The following is a 19,865-nucleotide window of genomic DNA, read 5'->3' on the forward strand; positions in this document are numbered from 1 at the left end:
ATTTAAAATTAATTTAGTCATATATGACCAATTCATAGGTGCAAAATGCCACCCCTGCACTAGATAGTGAGATATATATATTTTATATTAATGTATTTTGTATTATTATAGGAACACGCAATCTAATTATATAATTTGAAAGTGTGATTGTTTTTCTATGCAAACGCTTTGCTTTGGTTATATAACAATATTAAGCCAATCTCTGTGTTTTTTTCATAGAAAATTTTAATTTTCACTTAAGTGAAATTCCATTAAAATAAATCAGATTGTCCAATAGGATTCTAAGAATCCAATAAGATCCAACAGGACAAAGTGAAATTCCATTAAAATAAATCAGAATGTCCTATAGATTCTTCAATAAGATCCTATAGGACAAAGTGAAATTCCATTAAAATAAATCAGAATGTCCAATAGGATTATAAGAATCCAATAAGATCCTATAGGACAAAGTGAAATTCCATTAAAATAAATCAGATTGTCCTATAGGATTCTAAGAATCCAATAAGATCCTATAGGACAAAGTGAAATTCCATTAAAATAAATCAGATTGTCCTATAAGATTCTAAGAATCCAATAAGATCCTATAGGACAAAGTGAAATTCCATTTTAAATAAATCAGATTGTCCTATAGGATTCTAAGAATCCATTAAGATCCTATAGGACAAAGTGAAATTCCATTAAAATAAATCAGATTGTCCTATAAGATTCTAAGAATCCAATAAGATCCTATAGGACAAAGTGAAATTCCATTAAAATAAATCAGAATGTCCTATAGGATTATAAGAATCCAATAAGATCCTATAGGACAAAGTGAAATTCCAATAGGATTTTTTGACAAGGGAAACTTGGCAACCCTGTCTGCACGCGCGCTGAAATAAACGATCTTTGCCGGTGTAAAAAAAATAAAAGAATTTAATGATACACATACTTACCCAACATGATCATCATCTTTGAGAGAAATCATGAAGGTGAATGCATTATGGCAAGCCGTTTTAGCATTAAATACACCTTCGCATACTAGTCATAAATCAGTTTTGACTAGTCATAATTCCAGTTCCAGATATCTCCTCTGCAATTTTGACTAGTCGATATTGCAATTAAGATATCTACAATGTGATTGTGACTAGTCATAATATGGATTGAAGATATCTACAATGTTAATTTGACTAGTCATAATATACATTCAAGATATCTATAATGCTATTTTGACTAGTCACATTCTTCCATTGACTTCCATTGGAAAATATTTCCAGATATCTTCAAATGAGTTTTGACTAGTAGAAATTGTAATTAAAGATATCTATAATTGATTTAATACTAGGCATAATTCTAATTGGAGATATCTCAAATTACAATTGCACTAGTCATAATTAAATTAGAGATATCTCTAACTGAATTATTACTAGTAAAAATTATAATTAGAGATATCTCTAACTGGGTTTTGACTAGTCATAATCACATTTAAGATATCTTTAATTCATCAAATTTAAAGATATCTAAAATACATTTGTAGATATCTGCAAATAATTTATTACTAGTCAAATTATAATTGAAGATATCTTGAATTGGATTTTTGTCTAGGCAAAACTTAATACAAGATATCTTGAATTGGAATTCTTCCTAGTCGAAACTCATTTAAAGATATCTGCAATTTAATTATAGATATCTCTGTCTGATTTTTGACTAGAACGATCTTTCTTTGGAGATATCTGCAATTAGCTTTGTGACTAGGAAGAATATAAATGTAGATATCTGGAATTAACATTCTGACTAGTCAAAACTCCTTTATAGATATCTTAAACATGCATGCAAATATGCCTTAGCTAAGCCACACCTTAAACATTTTATTAACCAATCCTACCGCAGAAACCGTTGTCATCTGCCATTTTGTTTAAGAATTGTATAATAAAAGTCCTACGTCTTTGGTCATTTTAAGCTTCTTTATAGAGAAGGAAATCAAACGTATGAAAATAAAAATGTACCTGGGACATGTGTAAACGTGACATATAATATGCTGAGAAGATCAGGAAGGTTGTTTTCTTATTCTAGGCTATATATTAAAGTAATAATGTTGAGATGTGCATGCTGTGGATTAAATTGTGTTAGTTTTTATTCCCAAACGAACACATTTAAAGCTAAGCATTTGGCTTTATTTCTGGTGCAACATTACATATGTTATAATTTTAAAATAACTTTTCAACATACTGGCGCTCATCACTCAACACAGCAGAATATCACATCGCAGATCTTTTGCTATAATACAACACACCACTCCCACCTTGTGGATTATTACCTTTATGACACGAATAAACACAACGCAATGTACTAATCAATGTAATCAGTAGCTACATCATGTCAATGTTATTTAAACATTTATTAACCTGTAATCTTTTTTAAAATCATTCTTAAATGTTTTTGACTGGGTCTGCTGGAGACATTTAATCATATGCATCCAAATGTTGTCACTCGTCGATTATTGGTGGAAAATGTCCTCACGTCACAACCCTACACAACAGCGCAGATTTGACTAGGAGCAAGTACAATTCAGATATCTTAAAATAGAGTTGTGACTAGTCGAAACTGAATTAGAGATATCTCTAATTATCTTTGCGTATGTGTGACGCGTCTATTGAAGATATCTCTAACCTCATTACAGATATCTTTAATAGAGTTTTGACTAGTCGAAATGTATTTAGAGATATCTCGAATCAGATTTCTTACTAGTGCAATTATAATTGCAGATATCTCTAATTGTCATTTTGACTAGTCGAATTATAATTATCACTAGTCAAAATACAATTGTTACTATCTTTAAATATATTTATAGATAGTCAGACAAAGGTTTAAATGTTAAAATGGCTTGCGATAAATGCATACAAACAAGCTCTCCGTTTAGGATTCGAGTTATCCAAGCCCCTTTGATGACGTGCATGATTACGTTACGGTTGATCATCTGTCATCATCTAAAGCCCTCCTTGATGATTTCATTGGTCCTAACAGTTTCTGTTCGGGGATAATTACTCCTCTATGGAGCGAGGCCAGACCAAACTGCCCGACCTAAAAATGTTGTGTGCGGGGCTAAATTCGGCTGGCATCCAGGCTAGCAGAGTTGTACAGAGGCATGGGGAAAACTCACGTTTTCATGGTGCTAATAATTAGCAGTATTAGCATCACCGTTACTGTTTCTCATACTTCCTCTCATGCGGATTTGAGAGTATTTAATATTGGTTAAGGTTTAAGCCTAGTGCAGACAAAAAAACAACAACATTGTTTTAACTGAATGTAGCGTTTATTAACCTATATCTTAAAATAGCTTATCCATTTTGTGACAATCCATTTTTTCTCAAGATGCACACCAATAATGTGTTATTCTTTTCCTAGGCACGTTTATAAAAGCTACACATCCTAATCAATAGAACACTGATGGAAAAATATATGCATAAAACACATTTGAATAGTAAAAAATTAGGAATGCTAAGAAGTTTCCAGTGCAGTTTTAACGTCACATGCAACAAGAAGTCAAAATGCGTAACTAAAATCCACCCCTGGGACAGAAAACTATAGCCTACCTCAAAAGTGAAGGATTTGTTTAGTCTTTTTATTTCTTAAATGATAAATGAGCAGACCTTTTCTAAAATACATATAATGTGTTTCAACATGCGAGAATTTGACATGTTTTCTTGCAGTAAGTGCGTACTCACTGAACCTGAAAGTCTCCGGTGTGAATGGCTTAACTATTCTGCCCTCTGGTGGCAAATGCATGTGGACAGATCCCAAACAAACATAATGCATGGACATAAAAGGAAAAAAATATTTATTTTCAGGCTTTTGCCAATATAAACTTGGCACACACAATTCAGAGGGTAACACTTTAGTGTAGAACACTTATAATCACTATTAACTCAGTAAACTAATTATTTATTATTTTTTAATAGTAGTTGTTAAGTTTTGGTATTGGGCCATTATGGGATGTAGAATATGTTAATGCTGAATAAGGTATCAATATGTGCTTTATAAATACAAATAAACAGCCAATAAACTAGTTAACAGTGAGAATTGAACCCTCAATTACAGAACCTTTTACACATAGAAAGCAATGATTTGTAAAGGTGTTACAAGCAAGTATACATCATGTTGCAGATTCACAATCATCTCTAAAGGTCTTTCACTCTAAGCTTGAACATTGATGGCTTTGAATCCACGGAGGATGGTGGACTGATCCGTCAACAATAAGCTAGCTTGAAGCATCCTGGCACCTGTCGTCCTGGGAATGAAACGCACGGATCTCTTCATGGTTTCTCGAGGCTGGATCATGAGGCTGAGATACAAAAGCACAGTACATTTAAATCACTATTACTACTGCTCCTGTTTAGGGTTAGTGATTCACACAAAAAAGCCGATTCATCTTAAATCTAGATTAAATCACAGTTTAAATAGTAATCATCATTTTGATCCTGACTTTAATTTACATTTAAGATAGATTCACTTTAATTCTGTTCCTCTAATACTTTAAATCTTAGTTTAAATTGCACATGGCAAATTTGCAGGTTTAACACACAGGATGTACACACTTAACAGACACAGCTGCAGTTGAACTGATATTAAAGATAAAAAGATAAATATGTCAAAAATGTCGGGAACATCCCCTCCCACTTTACTGATATAAACTGTGTGAACATCGAATGCTTGACGCTCTTCAGTGTCACTTCCCAGGTATGTGAGCTAAATGCACCATGGGAATAATGTGTGCGCCAAAATACCAAAGTTAGTATAGTGACTGTTACTACTGTTAATTCTAAATATATGAATAAAGGGTCTTTTTAAACAGTGTAAGAGTTAAGTTATTTTAATTCCTTTTTACTGAATATTAATGTATCATTTATCCAAGTAAACTCACTATGGTAATATGGTAAATTTGAACATTTTTGTTTTTAACATCCCGATCAGCCCAACACCCTATCAACCAATGGCGTGTGTTTGGGGCGGATAAATCAGTTTGTCTGGGCATGTTTGGGAAATGTATTTGGAAAAAAAAGTAATATAAACTAAATTACATGGTCATCGCTGTGCATTCATTTGGTGGTCGCTCAAAAACTGAAATGAAACACCTGATGTACCTCATCTGAAATGTCTCCTCGAAGAGTCCAGAGCCCGATATGATGAGTTCACCGCTCACTGCAACCTTGAACGGGTTGGTAAAGGTCACCACTGCAACTTGCTGTGTGTTAATGCTGACTGAATCCTCATTTTGAATCTGGAAGAAAACACAGGGTTTGTTATGCCAAAAAATGTATAATACATATCTTTATAATATACTATGATTTTGGAGAGATACACGTGTTTATAAATATCTGAAAACCATTTAATTTAGTCGCAAAATGTGCACTGCGTTGCTTCATTTCAAGAAAATGTATTTGCAACCCATTGTAGGATGAGACTCTGCCTTGTCCATTGGGAATTGATTGGTATGAAAAGGGGTCTATTATATATATACACTACATTGCCAAAAGTTTAAGGACGCCTGCCTTTATATGCGCATTCATTTTAATAACACCCCATTCTTAATCTGTAGGGTTTAATATGGAGTTGGTCCACCCTTTGCAGCTCTAACAGCTTCAACTCTTCAGGAAAGGCTTTCCACAAGGTTTAGGAGTGTGCTTATGGGAATTTTTTTCCCATTCTTCTAGAAGCGCATTTGTGAGGTCAGGCCCTGATGTTGGACGAGAAGGCCTTGCTCGCATTCTCCACTCTAATTCATCCCAAAGGTGTTTTATCGGGTTGAGCTCAGGACTCTGTGCAGGCCAGTCAAGTTCCTCCACACCAGACTCGCTCATCCATGTCTTCATGGACCATGCTTTGGTGTGCAGTCATGCAGGAAGGGGCCATCCCCAAACTGCTCCCACAAAGTTGGGCGCATGTAATTGTAAAAAATGTATTGTTATGCTGAAGCTTTAAGAGTTCCTTTTCCATGAAGCTCTCTACACACTGTTCTTGAGCTAATCTGAAGGCCACACAAAGTTTGGAGGTCTGTAGCTATTGACTGAAGTTGGCGACTTCCGTTCGCCCGATTGTTGTTCCTAATTGCTTCCACTTTGTTATAATGCCACTAGCAGTGTACTGTAGAATATTAGAATATAAGGGACTTATTGCACAGGTGGCAACCTATCACAGTACCACGCTTGTCCATTTCTTTCAAAAATGTTTGTAGAAGCAATCTGGATGCCTAGTGCTTGATTTTACACACATGTGCCCCGATTAAAAAAAGTTATATAAGACTATATATCAAAGCAGATGAATAATGGTTTATTTCCTTCGGCTGAGACGCTTCAGATGGGCACTGTCCGTCATGATGAATTTGAATTGCTTGTGTAAGACTGAAAAAACTAGTATATGCCGAAATGTCTGAATGAGGAACAAGGACTCTCTGAGAAAATAAAGGAAATTAACATCTGAACTGTCCCTCACACACCACTGGAGACGCAAGTCTCACCTCACTATCAGCTAATCTACATCTTTCCCTATTGACCCCCTCTCCCCCAATTCCTTCCCTCTCTCATGCTGAGATCACTGAAAATACACACAAAATCTCTATATTACAATGTCAATCCACACGATAGCCAGCATTATGTAGTTTTCAGAAGTCAGGTATATATTTCATTCTTTACTTCAGACTATTTGATGTTATATATGGATTACCTTTGAATTGACTATGTAATTGGCTTTATACATTTACCTGACTGTTAATAAATTGTTACACTTTGATTGATTCTGACTTGCTCTGGAATTATTCAGGTTGGTATAATTTCAACAAAGTGTTAAACGGAATAATTAAATGTGTAGTTAAACTATTAAATAATGACCAAATAACCAATTGGCATTCTAACCTAAATTCTAAATTATGATTAAATGGAGTCATAAAGAGAAAATGGAATAAAATCCCTTTCCCCTGCTGAAAAGACCGAACGCGCAGCAACCTTCACCCGCCGATCGTTAGCCTCCATTGGGACGATTTGTGCGGCCTTACACTTGAAATATGATTGGAATCACTTCAGAAAAGGAAAACAGTCCAGTGCAACATGTGCAGCTGTATATAGTCTGTCATATAAGCTACATACAATTATATTGAGAACATTATAATTGTGTGCTTGGGACATGGCTTTTAATGGTGAGAGTTTTGGTTTTGCAATCAGTCCCTCGGAAATGATATAAAAATAAGGATATATTGGCCAATATATGTTATCTGCTTTTAAATATAAAGAATTATCGGTTATCGATATTAGCCAAAAAAATTATATTGTGCCTCCCTAATATATATATATATATTATGTCTATGATTGGCCAACAATACCTGTATATTGAGGGAAGGGCTGCAGATGTTAAACTCTTCTGAAGCCAGCACTCTCTCCTGAGACTTCACGTCCTCTATAACCACAGCCAGGTTAACCAGGTTATCCTCCGCAGCCTCCTGAATCATGTACTCGTCGAAGGAGATCTCATGTTTTAGAGTCACAGCTGGTGGAGTACAACAAACAGGAATCATTTTGCATCGTTAAATAATTTCCCCGTTATCACTTTAAAGCTGATTTGAAACCATCTGTATTGTATAAACCACTATAGAAGTAAAGGTGACTTGACTCTTCCCAGTCTGTCAGTAACCTTCTGTTTAATTCTTGTCTCTACGAAGCCCCTCCTTCTAAAAAACATAGTGTGCTCTGATTGGTCAAGTGCTTACAGGCGTTTCAACTCACAACTATCTCAACCAGGCCCACCCTATTATTCTGCCTGTGATTATTTAAATGAGGAATATTGTGAGTGTTCGTTCCCGGAAAAAACTCAAGAGTTCAGAAACAGCGACACTGATAACTCTCTTTGTGTTTTGTAACTTTGCAGAGCTTTTTCATGCTCAAACTGCAACATTATACACTAAAGAAAGATGATGAACATGGAAAAAAGCATATAAGTTCTCTTGGCAGAATTCTTACTTTCATACGGGCCGATCTTCAGATCGTCATGAGCCTCCCAGATGGTTCCAGTGGGATCACGGTGGTACTCTTTTTTCTGAGCGTTCACATGTTTTCTCAGCAATTTTGGAATTGCCACTTTGTTAGTGATTGTGACACTAAAAGAAATGATTTCTCCGAGTACAGGGGCTTTCAGAAGCTGGAGAGAAACATCAATGCCCTCAGGCGCTGCATTAAAAGACATGCAAAATTAAAAAATCACTGTGTGATCAAAAAACATTGATTTGTTTGTCATATAACTCAAACAATCAAAGAGAAGTATTTAAGAGGGAAAAAACTTATTTCGTATAAAAAAAGGGAAAAACCTTTTTTGTATTCTTATTTCTGTTTATCTTCAGCATACACAGTTTTATTCATAGAGTAAGAAATACTTCTCATCTTGATATCTTTGTTAACATAAAACAATGATTTATTTTCTTTTTCCTTAATTTATCTCTCTTGTAAAAATTTCAAAACAGAGTTTATGTTAAATATTTCCTCAAAGTCTTCAGGAAACATGTTTAACAACAACCATTCTTTTTATATTGTGGTGATGCTGATACTAGATGAAGTACACACATCATCTAAAAAATGGAAAGATGAAATGACTTACCATTAGTTCTGGACATATCATTTGCCGGTTGATCTAAATGTGAAAGAAATGACGTTTTTTTTAAATAAAAATCTATAGAACAGTTTATCTCTCTTGTTGAAAAGCATCAATGAAAAGAGTTCAATGAAAAATATTAAAACGGATTTCAGTGGATGTTGAGTTTGTTTGAATATTTCTAATGTCTTCAGGAAACATGTTAAATAACAACAACAATTTTTTCTTTTTATATTTTGGTGATGCTGATACTAGATGAATTACACACTTCATCTCTGAAAAATGGAAAGATAAAATCAAATGACTTACCATCAGATCTCAACATACAAATTTTCGGTTGACCTAAATGTGAAACAAATTACATTTATTTTACATTTTAAAATACATTAAAATTTTATGTATTTTAAATATGAACGTTTTTTATCTGGCAAAATGATTTGGCAAAAAAGGCAAACTACTATGTCCGAACAATTTGGCTTTCGATTTATTGCATTATTATCACAAATGGAGTATTGACTTACAACTATGCAAAATCTTAAAAAAAAAAAAAAAAAAAAATCTATTCAATTTTTAATAAAGGGTGATGATGTCCATTAGCCTAGGCTGAACATCACTTTTGGCTACTTATCAATTTTAAATTATGAATTATATTGTAATTAATTTTGTATATATTTATTTTTGTATTCTTATTTCTGTTTATCTTCAGCATACACAGTTTTATTCATAGAGTAAGAAATACTTTTCTCATCTTGATATCTTTGTTAACATAAAACAATGATTTATTTTCTTTTTCCTTATTTTATCTCTCTTGTAAAAATTTCAAAACAGATTTTAGTTGACATTGAGTTTATGTTAAATATTTCCTCAAAGTCTTCAGGAAACATGTTTAACAACAACCATTCTTTTTATATTGTGGTGATGCTGATACTAGATGAAGTACACACTTCATCTAAAAAATGGAAAGATGAAATGACTTACCATTAGTTCTGGACATATCATTTGCCGGTTGACCTAAATGTGAAAGAAATGACGTTTTATTTAAATAAAAATCTATAGAACAGTTTATCTCTCTTGTTGAAAAGCATCAATGAAAAGAGTTCAATTAAAAATATTAAAACGGATTTCAGTGGATGTTGAGTTTGTTTGAATATTTCTAATGTCTTCAGGAAACATGTTAAATAACAACAACAATAATTTCTTTTTATATTTTGGTGATGCTGATACTAGATGAATTACACACTTCATCTCTGAAAAATGGAAAGATAAAATCAAATGACTTACCATCAGATCTCAACATACAAATTGTTGGTTGACCTAAATGTGAAACAAATTACATTTTTGTTTAAATTACAAATTACATTTATTTCACATTTAAAAATACATTAAATTTTTATGTATTTTAAATATGAAAGTTTTTTATCTTCCAAAATGATTTGGCAAAAAAGGCAAACTACTATGTCCGAACAATTTGGCTTTCGATTTATTGCATTATTATCACAAATGGAGTATTGACATACAACTATGCAAAATCTTTAAAAAAAAATTCAATTCAATTTTTAATAAAGGGTGATGATGTCCATTAGCCTAGGCTGAACATCACTTTTGGCTTCTTATCAATTTTAAATGATGAATTATATTGTAATTAATTTTGTATATATTTATATATATTTTTGCATATTTTATTTTTGTATTCTTATTTCTGTTTATCTTCAGCAAACACAGTTTTATTCATAGAGTAAGAAATACTTTTCTCATCTTGATATCTTTGTTAACATAAAACAATGATTTATTTTCTTTTTCCTTATTTTATCTCTCTTGTAAAAATTTCAAAACAGATTTTAGTTGACATTGAGTTTATGTTAAATATTTCCTCAAAGTCTTCAGGAAACATGTTTAACAACAACCATTCTTTTTATATTGTGGTGATGCTGATACGAGATGAATTACACACATCATATAAAAAATGAAAAGATGAAATGACTTACCATTAGTTCTGGACATATCATTTGCCGTTTGATCTAAATGTGAAAGAAATGACGTTTTATTTAAATAAAAATCTATAGAACAGTTTATCTCTCTTGTTGAAAAGCATCAATGAAAAGAGTTCAATTAAAAATATTAAAACGGATTTCAGTGGATGTTGAGTTTGTTTGAATATTTCTAATGTCTTCAGGAAACATGTTAAATAACAACAACAATAATTTCTTTTTATATTTTGGTGATGCTGATACTAGATGAATTACACACTTCATCTCTGAAAAATGGAAAGATAAAATCAAATGACTTACCATCAGATCTCAACATACAAATTGTCGGTTGACCTAAATGTGAAACAAATTACATTTTTGTATAAAAATCTATGCAACAGTTTATGTCTCTTGTTGAGAAGCATCAATAAAAAGAGTTTAAAATGTATTTTAGTTGACATTGAGTTTGTTAAAATATTTCTAATGTCTTCAGTTTAACAGCAACCATTGTTTTTAATAGGTCTATTTTTGTGATGCTAGATTAATTATTTCACACTTGAAAAGATAAAATGACCACTACCATAATTTCTGAACGTACAAAAACCTGTTTCTAAATGTGAAAAATAAAACTCTACGTAACAGTATGTATTTTTTCTGTCTTTTTCTTAACATTACCTCTCTCGGTTTTGTAATCTTCTGTGATGTCCATCATAGCCATGGCTGGTCCGGGACGTTTGGTGCAGATCAGGGGTCCGACTCTCTTTTTGTCAATGCTGGTTGATAATATCTTCCCATTTCTCATGATTATTGTGCGCACATCTGCATTGACTTCTGCGTAAACGAACGGTACGTCGTATGGCGCGTTCACCTTCTGCTCATAAACGGCTTTCACAGCAGCAGGGCCGCAGCGGTACATTCCTGTGACAGAACATCGCCACATTCAGTTTATGTTTTAACACGAACAGCGTCATATCCCTGCAGGGAAAACAGCATAGTTTGGAGCTATTGTTTAAAAAGCATGAATGTCATGACCGACCTCCACTCTGCTCTTGGGGTGTGGGGTCAAGAACCTGCCAGCCGTCGTAACCTCCACCCAGATCGGGCCTCGTCATCCAACTCTCCACCCACACATGGAAGTTCCTGAAAAAGGCCAAACCCTTTTAACCGTCAGATTAAAAATGCTGAAACAATTCATTTCAACCACAATCAATTCATGTGTATTTGTGTAACCCCTTCCTTGCTGTCCATTTTTTTCAGCATTGTGGCTGAATTATTTATTATGGTAGACTATATAATAGGCTATAGTGGCTGCCACAAGCATCACCAAGGGTCCTACACACAGAAAAATAGGGTGTCAAAAATTGTACCTTTAGCTTGTCGCTGGGGCAGTACCCTTAAAAGGGCATCTTTGTACCTTTTTTTACTCCTAAAAGGTGCATATTAGTACCTTTGAGTACAAATGCGTACCTTAAGGTACTACTATGAACCTTTTTGTGGTAAAAATGGTACAACATTGTTCTTTTAAGGGTACTGCCCCAGCGACAAGCTGTTGTACCCCTAAAAGTACAATTTTGACACCCTATATTTCTGTGTACCATTACAATGAAGTAGCGATTTTTCAAATTTCAAAATTGACAAAAAAATTTGACCATGTTATATTTCAGTTTTTCTTTTTTAATAGATCTGCAAAAAAAGTCAACAATTCAGTTTTTTTCTTTCAATATGGGGTGCTGTTTGTATATTAATGAGAAAAAAATGAACTTAAATGATTTAGACAAATACCTGCCATAATAACAAAGAGTGGAAAATATAAGGGGGTCTGAATGCTTTCTGTACCCACTGTAATAAAATAATGATTTCTGTTGTGTCTTTATCGGTCGTGTAGTGAGTTGGCTCATGTGATTTGAGTTTCACGCTTTAAAACTTTTGTTAAGGGAGCATAGTGACCATCGAAGCAGCCTGGGTTTTGCGGTGCATTGTGGGAATTTTAGGGAGCAAGACTTTCAGTGCCCTGGAAGGGTTCTGCGATTGAGACAGCTGTTATAATGGCAGACTCCCTGATCAGTGCCCTGACTAGTGAACTAGGGAGCTGTTTGAGACGCACCCAAGAAGACTTTTTAGCTTTCAGGGCATAACTCACCAGATGCTATCGTTGCCGATGGACAGCTTTTCCCCCATCTCTGTGTAATATTCCTCAATCACCATGTTGGCGTTTGTGTCGTGAGCGGAGTTAAAGTTGGTGACCACTCGAGTTGGAATGCCTAGGGCTCTCATTACTGTTTACAAAACAAAAAAATACATTTGATTTCCATCATCAACAGCACTAATTCAATTACCAATGACCCATTAAAGGAATATTTCACCCAAACACATAACAATTTCACACCCACTTGCTGTTTCAAACACAGATTATTTTACTAAACTGAGTCCATGAAAGGAAAATGGCCAATTCTCCTGAAGCTTGGCTGTATAGATCCCCATCCATTTTCACCGTATGAAAATAACTGCATACAGGTTTGTATGTTTTTTGGGGTAAATTAACCCTTTAAAGGACATTCAAAAGTTTGGGGTTGGTAAGATTTTTTTGAAAGAAGCCTCAAGTTCACCAAGACTGCATTTATTTGATCAAAAATACAGTAAAAAATTAGCCTAGAAATCTAAACGCACACCCTAGCGGCAGCAAATCTAATCTGCTGCGAGTATCGTCTAGCAACTCTCAATACACTTCTGAGATGTAAACGCCAAACTCTGGTCGGGCCAATCACATCGTGTATAGAGTCAGTGGGCGGGGCTTAACATAATGACGGCCGAGTTGCGTTTGCGTGCTTCTAGTAAACACAGAAACTGGCGAACGGCGGTCTTTCGAATCAGCTTTGACCATGAATCTGGAAGACTTGGAGTTAAGCTTTTCTCTGAGAAAAGAACAAAGAACGGCACTGAAGTCATTCTTAAGAAGGGAAGATGTGTTCGAGTTTTGCCGACCGGATACGGCAAATGTTTAATCTGTCAACGAGCTCTGCTCATGTTGCTCTGGTTGGTGTAGGGCTATCCTATCGCGTGCAGAGGGAGTTTAAAAGACAACCGTTTATCCCGCCCCTCAGATTGAGCTGTCAATGGTGAGTTTCCAGACCAAACATCGGGATGTGGGTCTGGCTTGTCAGGCTAGTAAAAACTGTGATATATTATTGCCAAATGTTTTTAAACGCAATTTATTCCTGTGACTTTTAGCAACATTACTCCTGTCTTCAGTGTCACATGATCCTTCAGAAATGATTGTGATATGCTGATTTGCTTCTCAATTAACATTTCTGATTATGCAGCTTAACCAATTTATGGAAACTGCGATGCATTTGATGAATAGAAAGTCCAAAAGAACAGCATTTATTTGAAACAGAAATCTTTTGTAACATTATAAATGCCTTTACTGCCACCTTTGATCAATTTAATGCATCCTTGATAAATAAAAGTGTAATAAACCTCATATTGGTCACACCTGTACACATGACAGCGGCGAAGACCCAGCACTGTCCGTATTTCACAGGCTTGCATTGTGTTTCCGACCACTTCCTGAGAATATCCGCGCTGCCGGACCACATCGAGGGGTTGATCCCATCGCTGTATTTTTCAGACCAGTTTCCCATTAACACCCCTAGATCGTCCTGACAGTTCACCTGTTCAAAAAGAAAGCAAAACTACATTAGCACATGAGAGAGCGAGCGGAGAGCAGAGAATGACTGCAGATCCTCCTCACCATGGCTGAGACCACGCGGCCGATGTACACCGGATTGCTGCGGTTGAGCAGATCTTTTCTCGCGTCGGCCTGAGATTGAGGACTCACCTGCAGCATTTTCATACAGATGTCCAGTATCCCCTTTTCATACTGAAAATGCATTGGTGCGTGACAGTAGGTGTTAATGAGAAGCAGTTTTTCAGTGCTGTGCCATCAGAGTCGACAGGCAAACATCTCACCTGACCAAAAGACCAAGATCTGGAGATGACGTTATTGGGGCAGCCTTTAAACAGCAGGCCGTTGTCATTCCTGATGTATTCATTCCTCAGCTCCTCCGACTGCAGGAACACTGAATCCGCTGCAGAATAACACAGAAGAAGATGAGCTTTGAATAATGACAGCAAATGAGAGCCAAGCCGTGCATTACTGTGATTTCACCACAGCTAAGGGTTTTGCACGTTTGTGAAGTTCTATAAAATGCAATTGAAAGACATCACAAGTTAACATACACTACCGTTCAAAAGTTTGGGGTCATATGTAATTTTTTCAATAAATGAATAATCTAGGACACATAGAAAACAGCTATTTTAAAGGGTTAGTTCAGTGGTTCCCAAACCTGTCCTGGAGGACCACCAGCCCTGCACATTTTGTATGTATCCCTCATCTAACACACCTGATTCAACTCATGAGCTCATTAGTAGAGACTGCAAGACCTGAAATGGGTGTGTCAGATATTGGGAGACATACAAAATGTGCAGGGCTGGTGGTCCTCCAGGACAGGTTTGGGAACCACTGGGTTAGTTCACCCAAAAATGAAAATGATTTCATTAATTTCTCACCCTCATGTCGTTGGACTCTCGTAAGACCTTCATTCATCTTCAGAACACAAATGAAGATATTTTTGTTGAAAGCTGATGGCTGAGAAATAGTTATTGTGCGCACAAAAATCAAAATAAGGACTTTATCCACCTAGTCATTGACGTGACCTCGACGCATGCGCGAGAATATGACTCAGCTCCGCCGTTCAGATACATGACCCAGAAGAGGAGGAGCGCCGCTATCGCGTGAGTTCATGCCCGAGACCTACACGGAAGACAATAACTTGGCGAATAAAGTCATTATTTTGATTTTTTTTTGCGCACAAAAACTATTTTCGTCACATTGTAACATTATTGTACAGCCACTGTAGTGAGATGGACTTTGTAACGCCGTCTTCAGTGCCTTTATGGGTCTTGTGAGTGGGTCAGTGGGAATGTACTGAATGCCAATGGAGGCCTTTCTGAAGCCTTTCTCAGCCATCAGCTTTCAACAAAAATATCTTAATTTGTGTTCTGAAGATGAACGAAGGTGTTACGGGAGTCCAACGACATGAGGGTGAGTAATTAATGAAATCATTTTCATTTTTGGGTGAACTAACCCTTTAAATTGTAAGCATATTTCACACTTTTGACTTTTTTTTGATCAAATAAATGCACAAGAGGGAGCATAAGAGATTAAAAAAAATTAAAAAATGTAAAGCAAGAATTGACAAAAATGTAAGTGTATCTTAAAAAAAAATTTGCAATGTAAGTCGCTTTGGATAAAAGTGTCTGCCAAATGCGTAAATGTAAATGTCTTCAAGTACTTGTGTTAGTTGTTAGTTCTTCTTGTTAGTTCTTCCACCGGCTCACCTTGACACCAGGGGTTGCAGAGGAGTGTGAACTGGCCGAGCAAAACAGTTTTCACACTCCAGCGGGTCTGGACTCCCAGGTAAAACGTATAGACTCCTACAGACGCAGATGCAGGGCTGAACAGAGATATGGGTAGCATGCGGGGTGTGTTTAGGTCCACTGGGCTCTTCTCCAGAAAAGCACTCCATTGAGACGCAGAAGGCTGTCCAGACACGGAGACGGGCACCTCCACAACCAGCGGCCCTGCAGGAGCAGAGTGGAGCCCGTTTCAGTATTGAACAAAAAATATGGTTCTGGAAATCAAATACTAATTTTCCACATAAAATGATTTGATTTTATTAATAACCTTAAAGGGGTACTTCAGCGCTGGGAAGATGAATCTGTATTTAAACTGGGTCATTTATGTAGTAGAAATGTGAAATTATTTTTGAATTTGGTGCTTTCTAGACTGAGAAAAGACAGAAAATGTATTTTTGTCTCATGGACAAAAATACTACAATTCTACAAGAAAGACAAGAAAGACTACAATTCCCAGAATGCTTCGCGCTGCCCTGTGAGGCTATTCCCAAAGCCACCGCTACTGCACGAGTTGAAAACATGCGGAAATGGCTCCCTCTGCTGGCTGTAGTCTTTAGCCTCTGGGCAAACATTCCTCTCGTGACGCAAATATCGTCAATTTGCATCACGAGAGGAATTTTTCCAGAAATAAAATGCATAAATCTGTCTCAGGGGGGTATAAGAGGGAGGAGCACGGTCATTTGAATACTCCAGGGTTTCTACTGATACAAAGCCATATGTTAATCGCTGAAGTAACCCTTTAATATGACATGAGTCTGAGGTGTTAAGCAATAGTGTATACTTGTTTAGAAGCCATTCGACATTCAGTCCTACACTTAAAACACTTTGATTGCACTACTTAATCCACAGTTATTGCAATTACTATAAGTATAGTATGTATATGGCAAACAGGGCTGTAAAATAGTGCTACCAAAACTTTAATATTTTTATCTAAATACATGCATAGTCAGTAGATTCATTTTTCAACCATTTCTATAATTTTTTGTTAAAGCATTGCCATGTAATAACATCAATTGCAATGTGTTATTATGGCATGCATAAATTCCCACATACAGTAAAACATAATCAATATTTAATAAGAAATATCTAAAGTGCATAAAATATGTTTGCTTTCAATTTATAAGCACAAGGGTTCACTCAAAAAAAAAAAATTACCTTTGGCCTAAATTTAAGATTTATTTGAATTGCATATCAAATTACAGTTTTAACATGAACAAATTAATAAACATAATGTGAACAACATTGTGAACAACAACTGAATTTGTTTTAAATATACAATAACCAGGTTTGTGTTTATAGGTCTCCTTCATTTTAGCTGAATATTTATAAATGAATAAAATTCCTTTCACAATTCACAGATGTATGCTGATTCTAAGCTAAATGAATAACTGCATTTATGATTATTTTCTGATGAATCGTAATAGAGAGAGAGAGTGAGATGATGTTGCACATTTATTTCACACACACACACACACACACACACACGCATGCACGCACACACACACGTCTGGTTCACGATCTTTGTGAGGACTTTTATACCTATACACTGCCCCTAAACCTAAACTGTAAAAAAAAATGCAGGTGTCCAATTGAAGATTTTCTAGTGGCTGATCACATCTAAATTTTGCATTGGCCAAATAACATTTCTGTGAATTGATGCAATTTATTTTACAGAAATTAAATTTGGCCAACAATTTTTTTAGATGTTATTTGGCACTAGAAAATCTTCAATTGGAGACCTGATTTTTTTTGGTGTTTTTTTTACAGTGTACCATCACAGGAGACATTCTGCATTATTACATTTTCAAAAAAACATTGAGTAGGCCTACACTGTAAAAAATTATATGTTCAGTAAGTTATGACAACATATGTTTTTACATTGTTTTAACTCATCAAAATAAGTTAAGAAACGTTCAACTTGTTTTTTTTTAGTTATACAAGAAGTAACTCATTTTTTAAAGTCAGTTTAACATAATTTAAGTTGAAATAACTTAAACATCCAAGTCGATTGTACTGCAAAAGTTCAAAATGTGCCTTTTTTTTACAGTGTATATGTTTATGAATCCATTTTACATTGTGGGGACCGCTGGCTGGTGATCTTAGGCTTATGTTACATTATAACATATTAATTATATTAGCCTACATTACAATATAAATAATATATATAAACACACACACACTTACCAAGAACGATTTTGAAGACTAGTTTCTCCCTGAGCGGATCGAATGGCCGTCCATCATTGTTGATGAGGATGGTGAACGGCTGTCCTCTCCGCAGCACCAGATTGCTGGAGGAGCTCAGACCGTCGGTCTTGTGCCGGATCTGGTTCTGGCTCTTCTGCAGGTGAACATTTCGGAGCTCGTACTCTGTGTAGAAAAATAGCAAATATGAAATAAAAATAGAGCTAATTTTTAAACCGCAAATTATCCTACTAAATATAAAATATGTATGTAGATAATATAAATAATATTAAATAAAGAAATAATTAACAAATATTTATATAATTTAATTTTCAATACTATTTTTCAAGTAGGCTAACCATTTCTGAATTATCTTCCATACATACACATTTTTAAGCGTTTAAAATTAACAGCAATTAATAATTTATAAACAAATAGCCATATTAAAAAAGTCTAAAAATCACAGCCGCAGTAATCAGATTAAATTAAATTAAACGAAAAACTCTAAAACTGGAATCTTACCATCCATGATAAACAGCTGTGTTGTCGTTGGTTGTCAGATTGAGATTGAGATTCTACGTTTGTGCTTTTATGTCATCCTTCTGCCCCTCCCTGAGTCGTCAGACCACATTCACTTGGAAATGTCGAAATGCAAAATTCTTAATAATCAAAACATCTAACAATTATGCAATCTCATTCACGAGCACTGCGCGTTGAAGCGTTTGAGCAATAATACAGATGTATTTGATCAGAAATCTGCATTCATTGCTACAAAGATAAGATAAGGACAGTAGTCTGGGGTTGATTAAAAAAGTGAAAGTACAAGTTTTTGTGCATATATATATATAAGGAATTGTTCAAAGAATAACAAAAAAAAAAAAAAAAAAAAAAAACAAACAAAGAAAGACAGAAACATGGTAGCGTGATGCATTCTGTCCATTTGAATAATTGTTCCCTGATATAGATCGGTGAGTTGTTGCCCCACCAATTACAAATGAGATAATTCATATTATCATGACCACCAGAATTTTACTGGATGTGCACACATGTGGTTAATTTGATATACACAATGAAATCCTTTAGGGGAGAGCAGGGGCGAAAGTACCATTTTTCAGAAAAAACATAATTTTAATTTTTTTTTTTTTTTTTTTAGACAGAGATGTATATTTGCTCTGGTCAATAACTCACAAGTGTGGTCTATCAATAACAGGTGGTATTTTGTACAAATGCAGAACAACTACAGTATAATTTTACTTTGAACATAAGATGAGGATTGTTACTTTTGACCCCGTCAGTTGGGACGAAAGTAACACACAGGTGGGTCAAAAGTAACACAACGATAGCCTAGATTGTTTTGTGTTACTCTTTTGTTTATTAAATATACCTGACTATGAACTTTTTAATATGTAACTGCAAACATATTTTGTAGCTACTTTATCTTTGCAAAAAAAATTAAATAAATTTTTCATTTTCAATTTTAAGTTTAATCAATTTTTTCAAATATAACCTGACAATACAAACTTGTAGGTTTAGAATATTTTTTGTGCAATGTCAATCTATTTGATAATTTTTTTTCTTCAACAATATTAAAATTAAATTAACATAATATGCATTATATATATATATATATAT

The 19,865-nt window shown here is 34.9% G+C and overlaps 1 protein-coding gene across 1 annotated transcript; it reads right to left on the reverse strand.

The window, feature by feature from the left end:
• Positions 1-3,816: 3,816 nt before the first annotated feature.
• LOC137093430 (protein-glutamine gamma-glutamyltransferase 5-like) lies at positions 3,817-18,869 on the reverse strand. The gene is made up of 17 exons (XM_067458243.1): positions 18,756-18,869; positions 18,237-18,419; positions 15,975-16,217; positions 14,544-14,662; positions 14,326-14,454; positions 14,068-14,245; positions 12,715-12,850; positions 11,611-11,714; positions 11,250-11,492; positions 10,896-10,928; positions 9,586-9,618; positions 8,917-8,949; positions 8,614-8,646; positions 7,983-8,189; positions 7,349-7,512; positions 5,118-5,254; positions 3,817-4,318 (listed from the first exon to the last, which is right to left on the reverse strand). The coding sequence occupies exons 1-17, from the start codon at positions 18,760-18,762 to the stop codon at positions 4,171-4,173; spliced, it is 2,130 nt and encodes a 709-aa protein (XP_067314344.1). The 5' UTR covers positions 18,763-18,869; the 3' UTR covers positions 3,817-4,170.
• Between the last annotated feature and the right edge of the window lie 996 nt (positions 18,870-19,865).

Source organism: Pseudorasbora parva, chromosome 12, assembly GCF_024679245.1.
Source record: "Pseudorasbora parva isolate DD20220531a chromosome 12, ASM2467924v1, whole genome shotgun sequence".
In the NCBI taxonomy this organism is placed as follows: domain Eukaryota; kingdom Metazoa; phylum Chordata; class Actinopteri; order Cypriniformes; family Gobionidae; genus Pseudorasbora; species Pseudorasbora parva.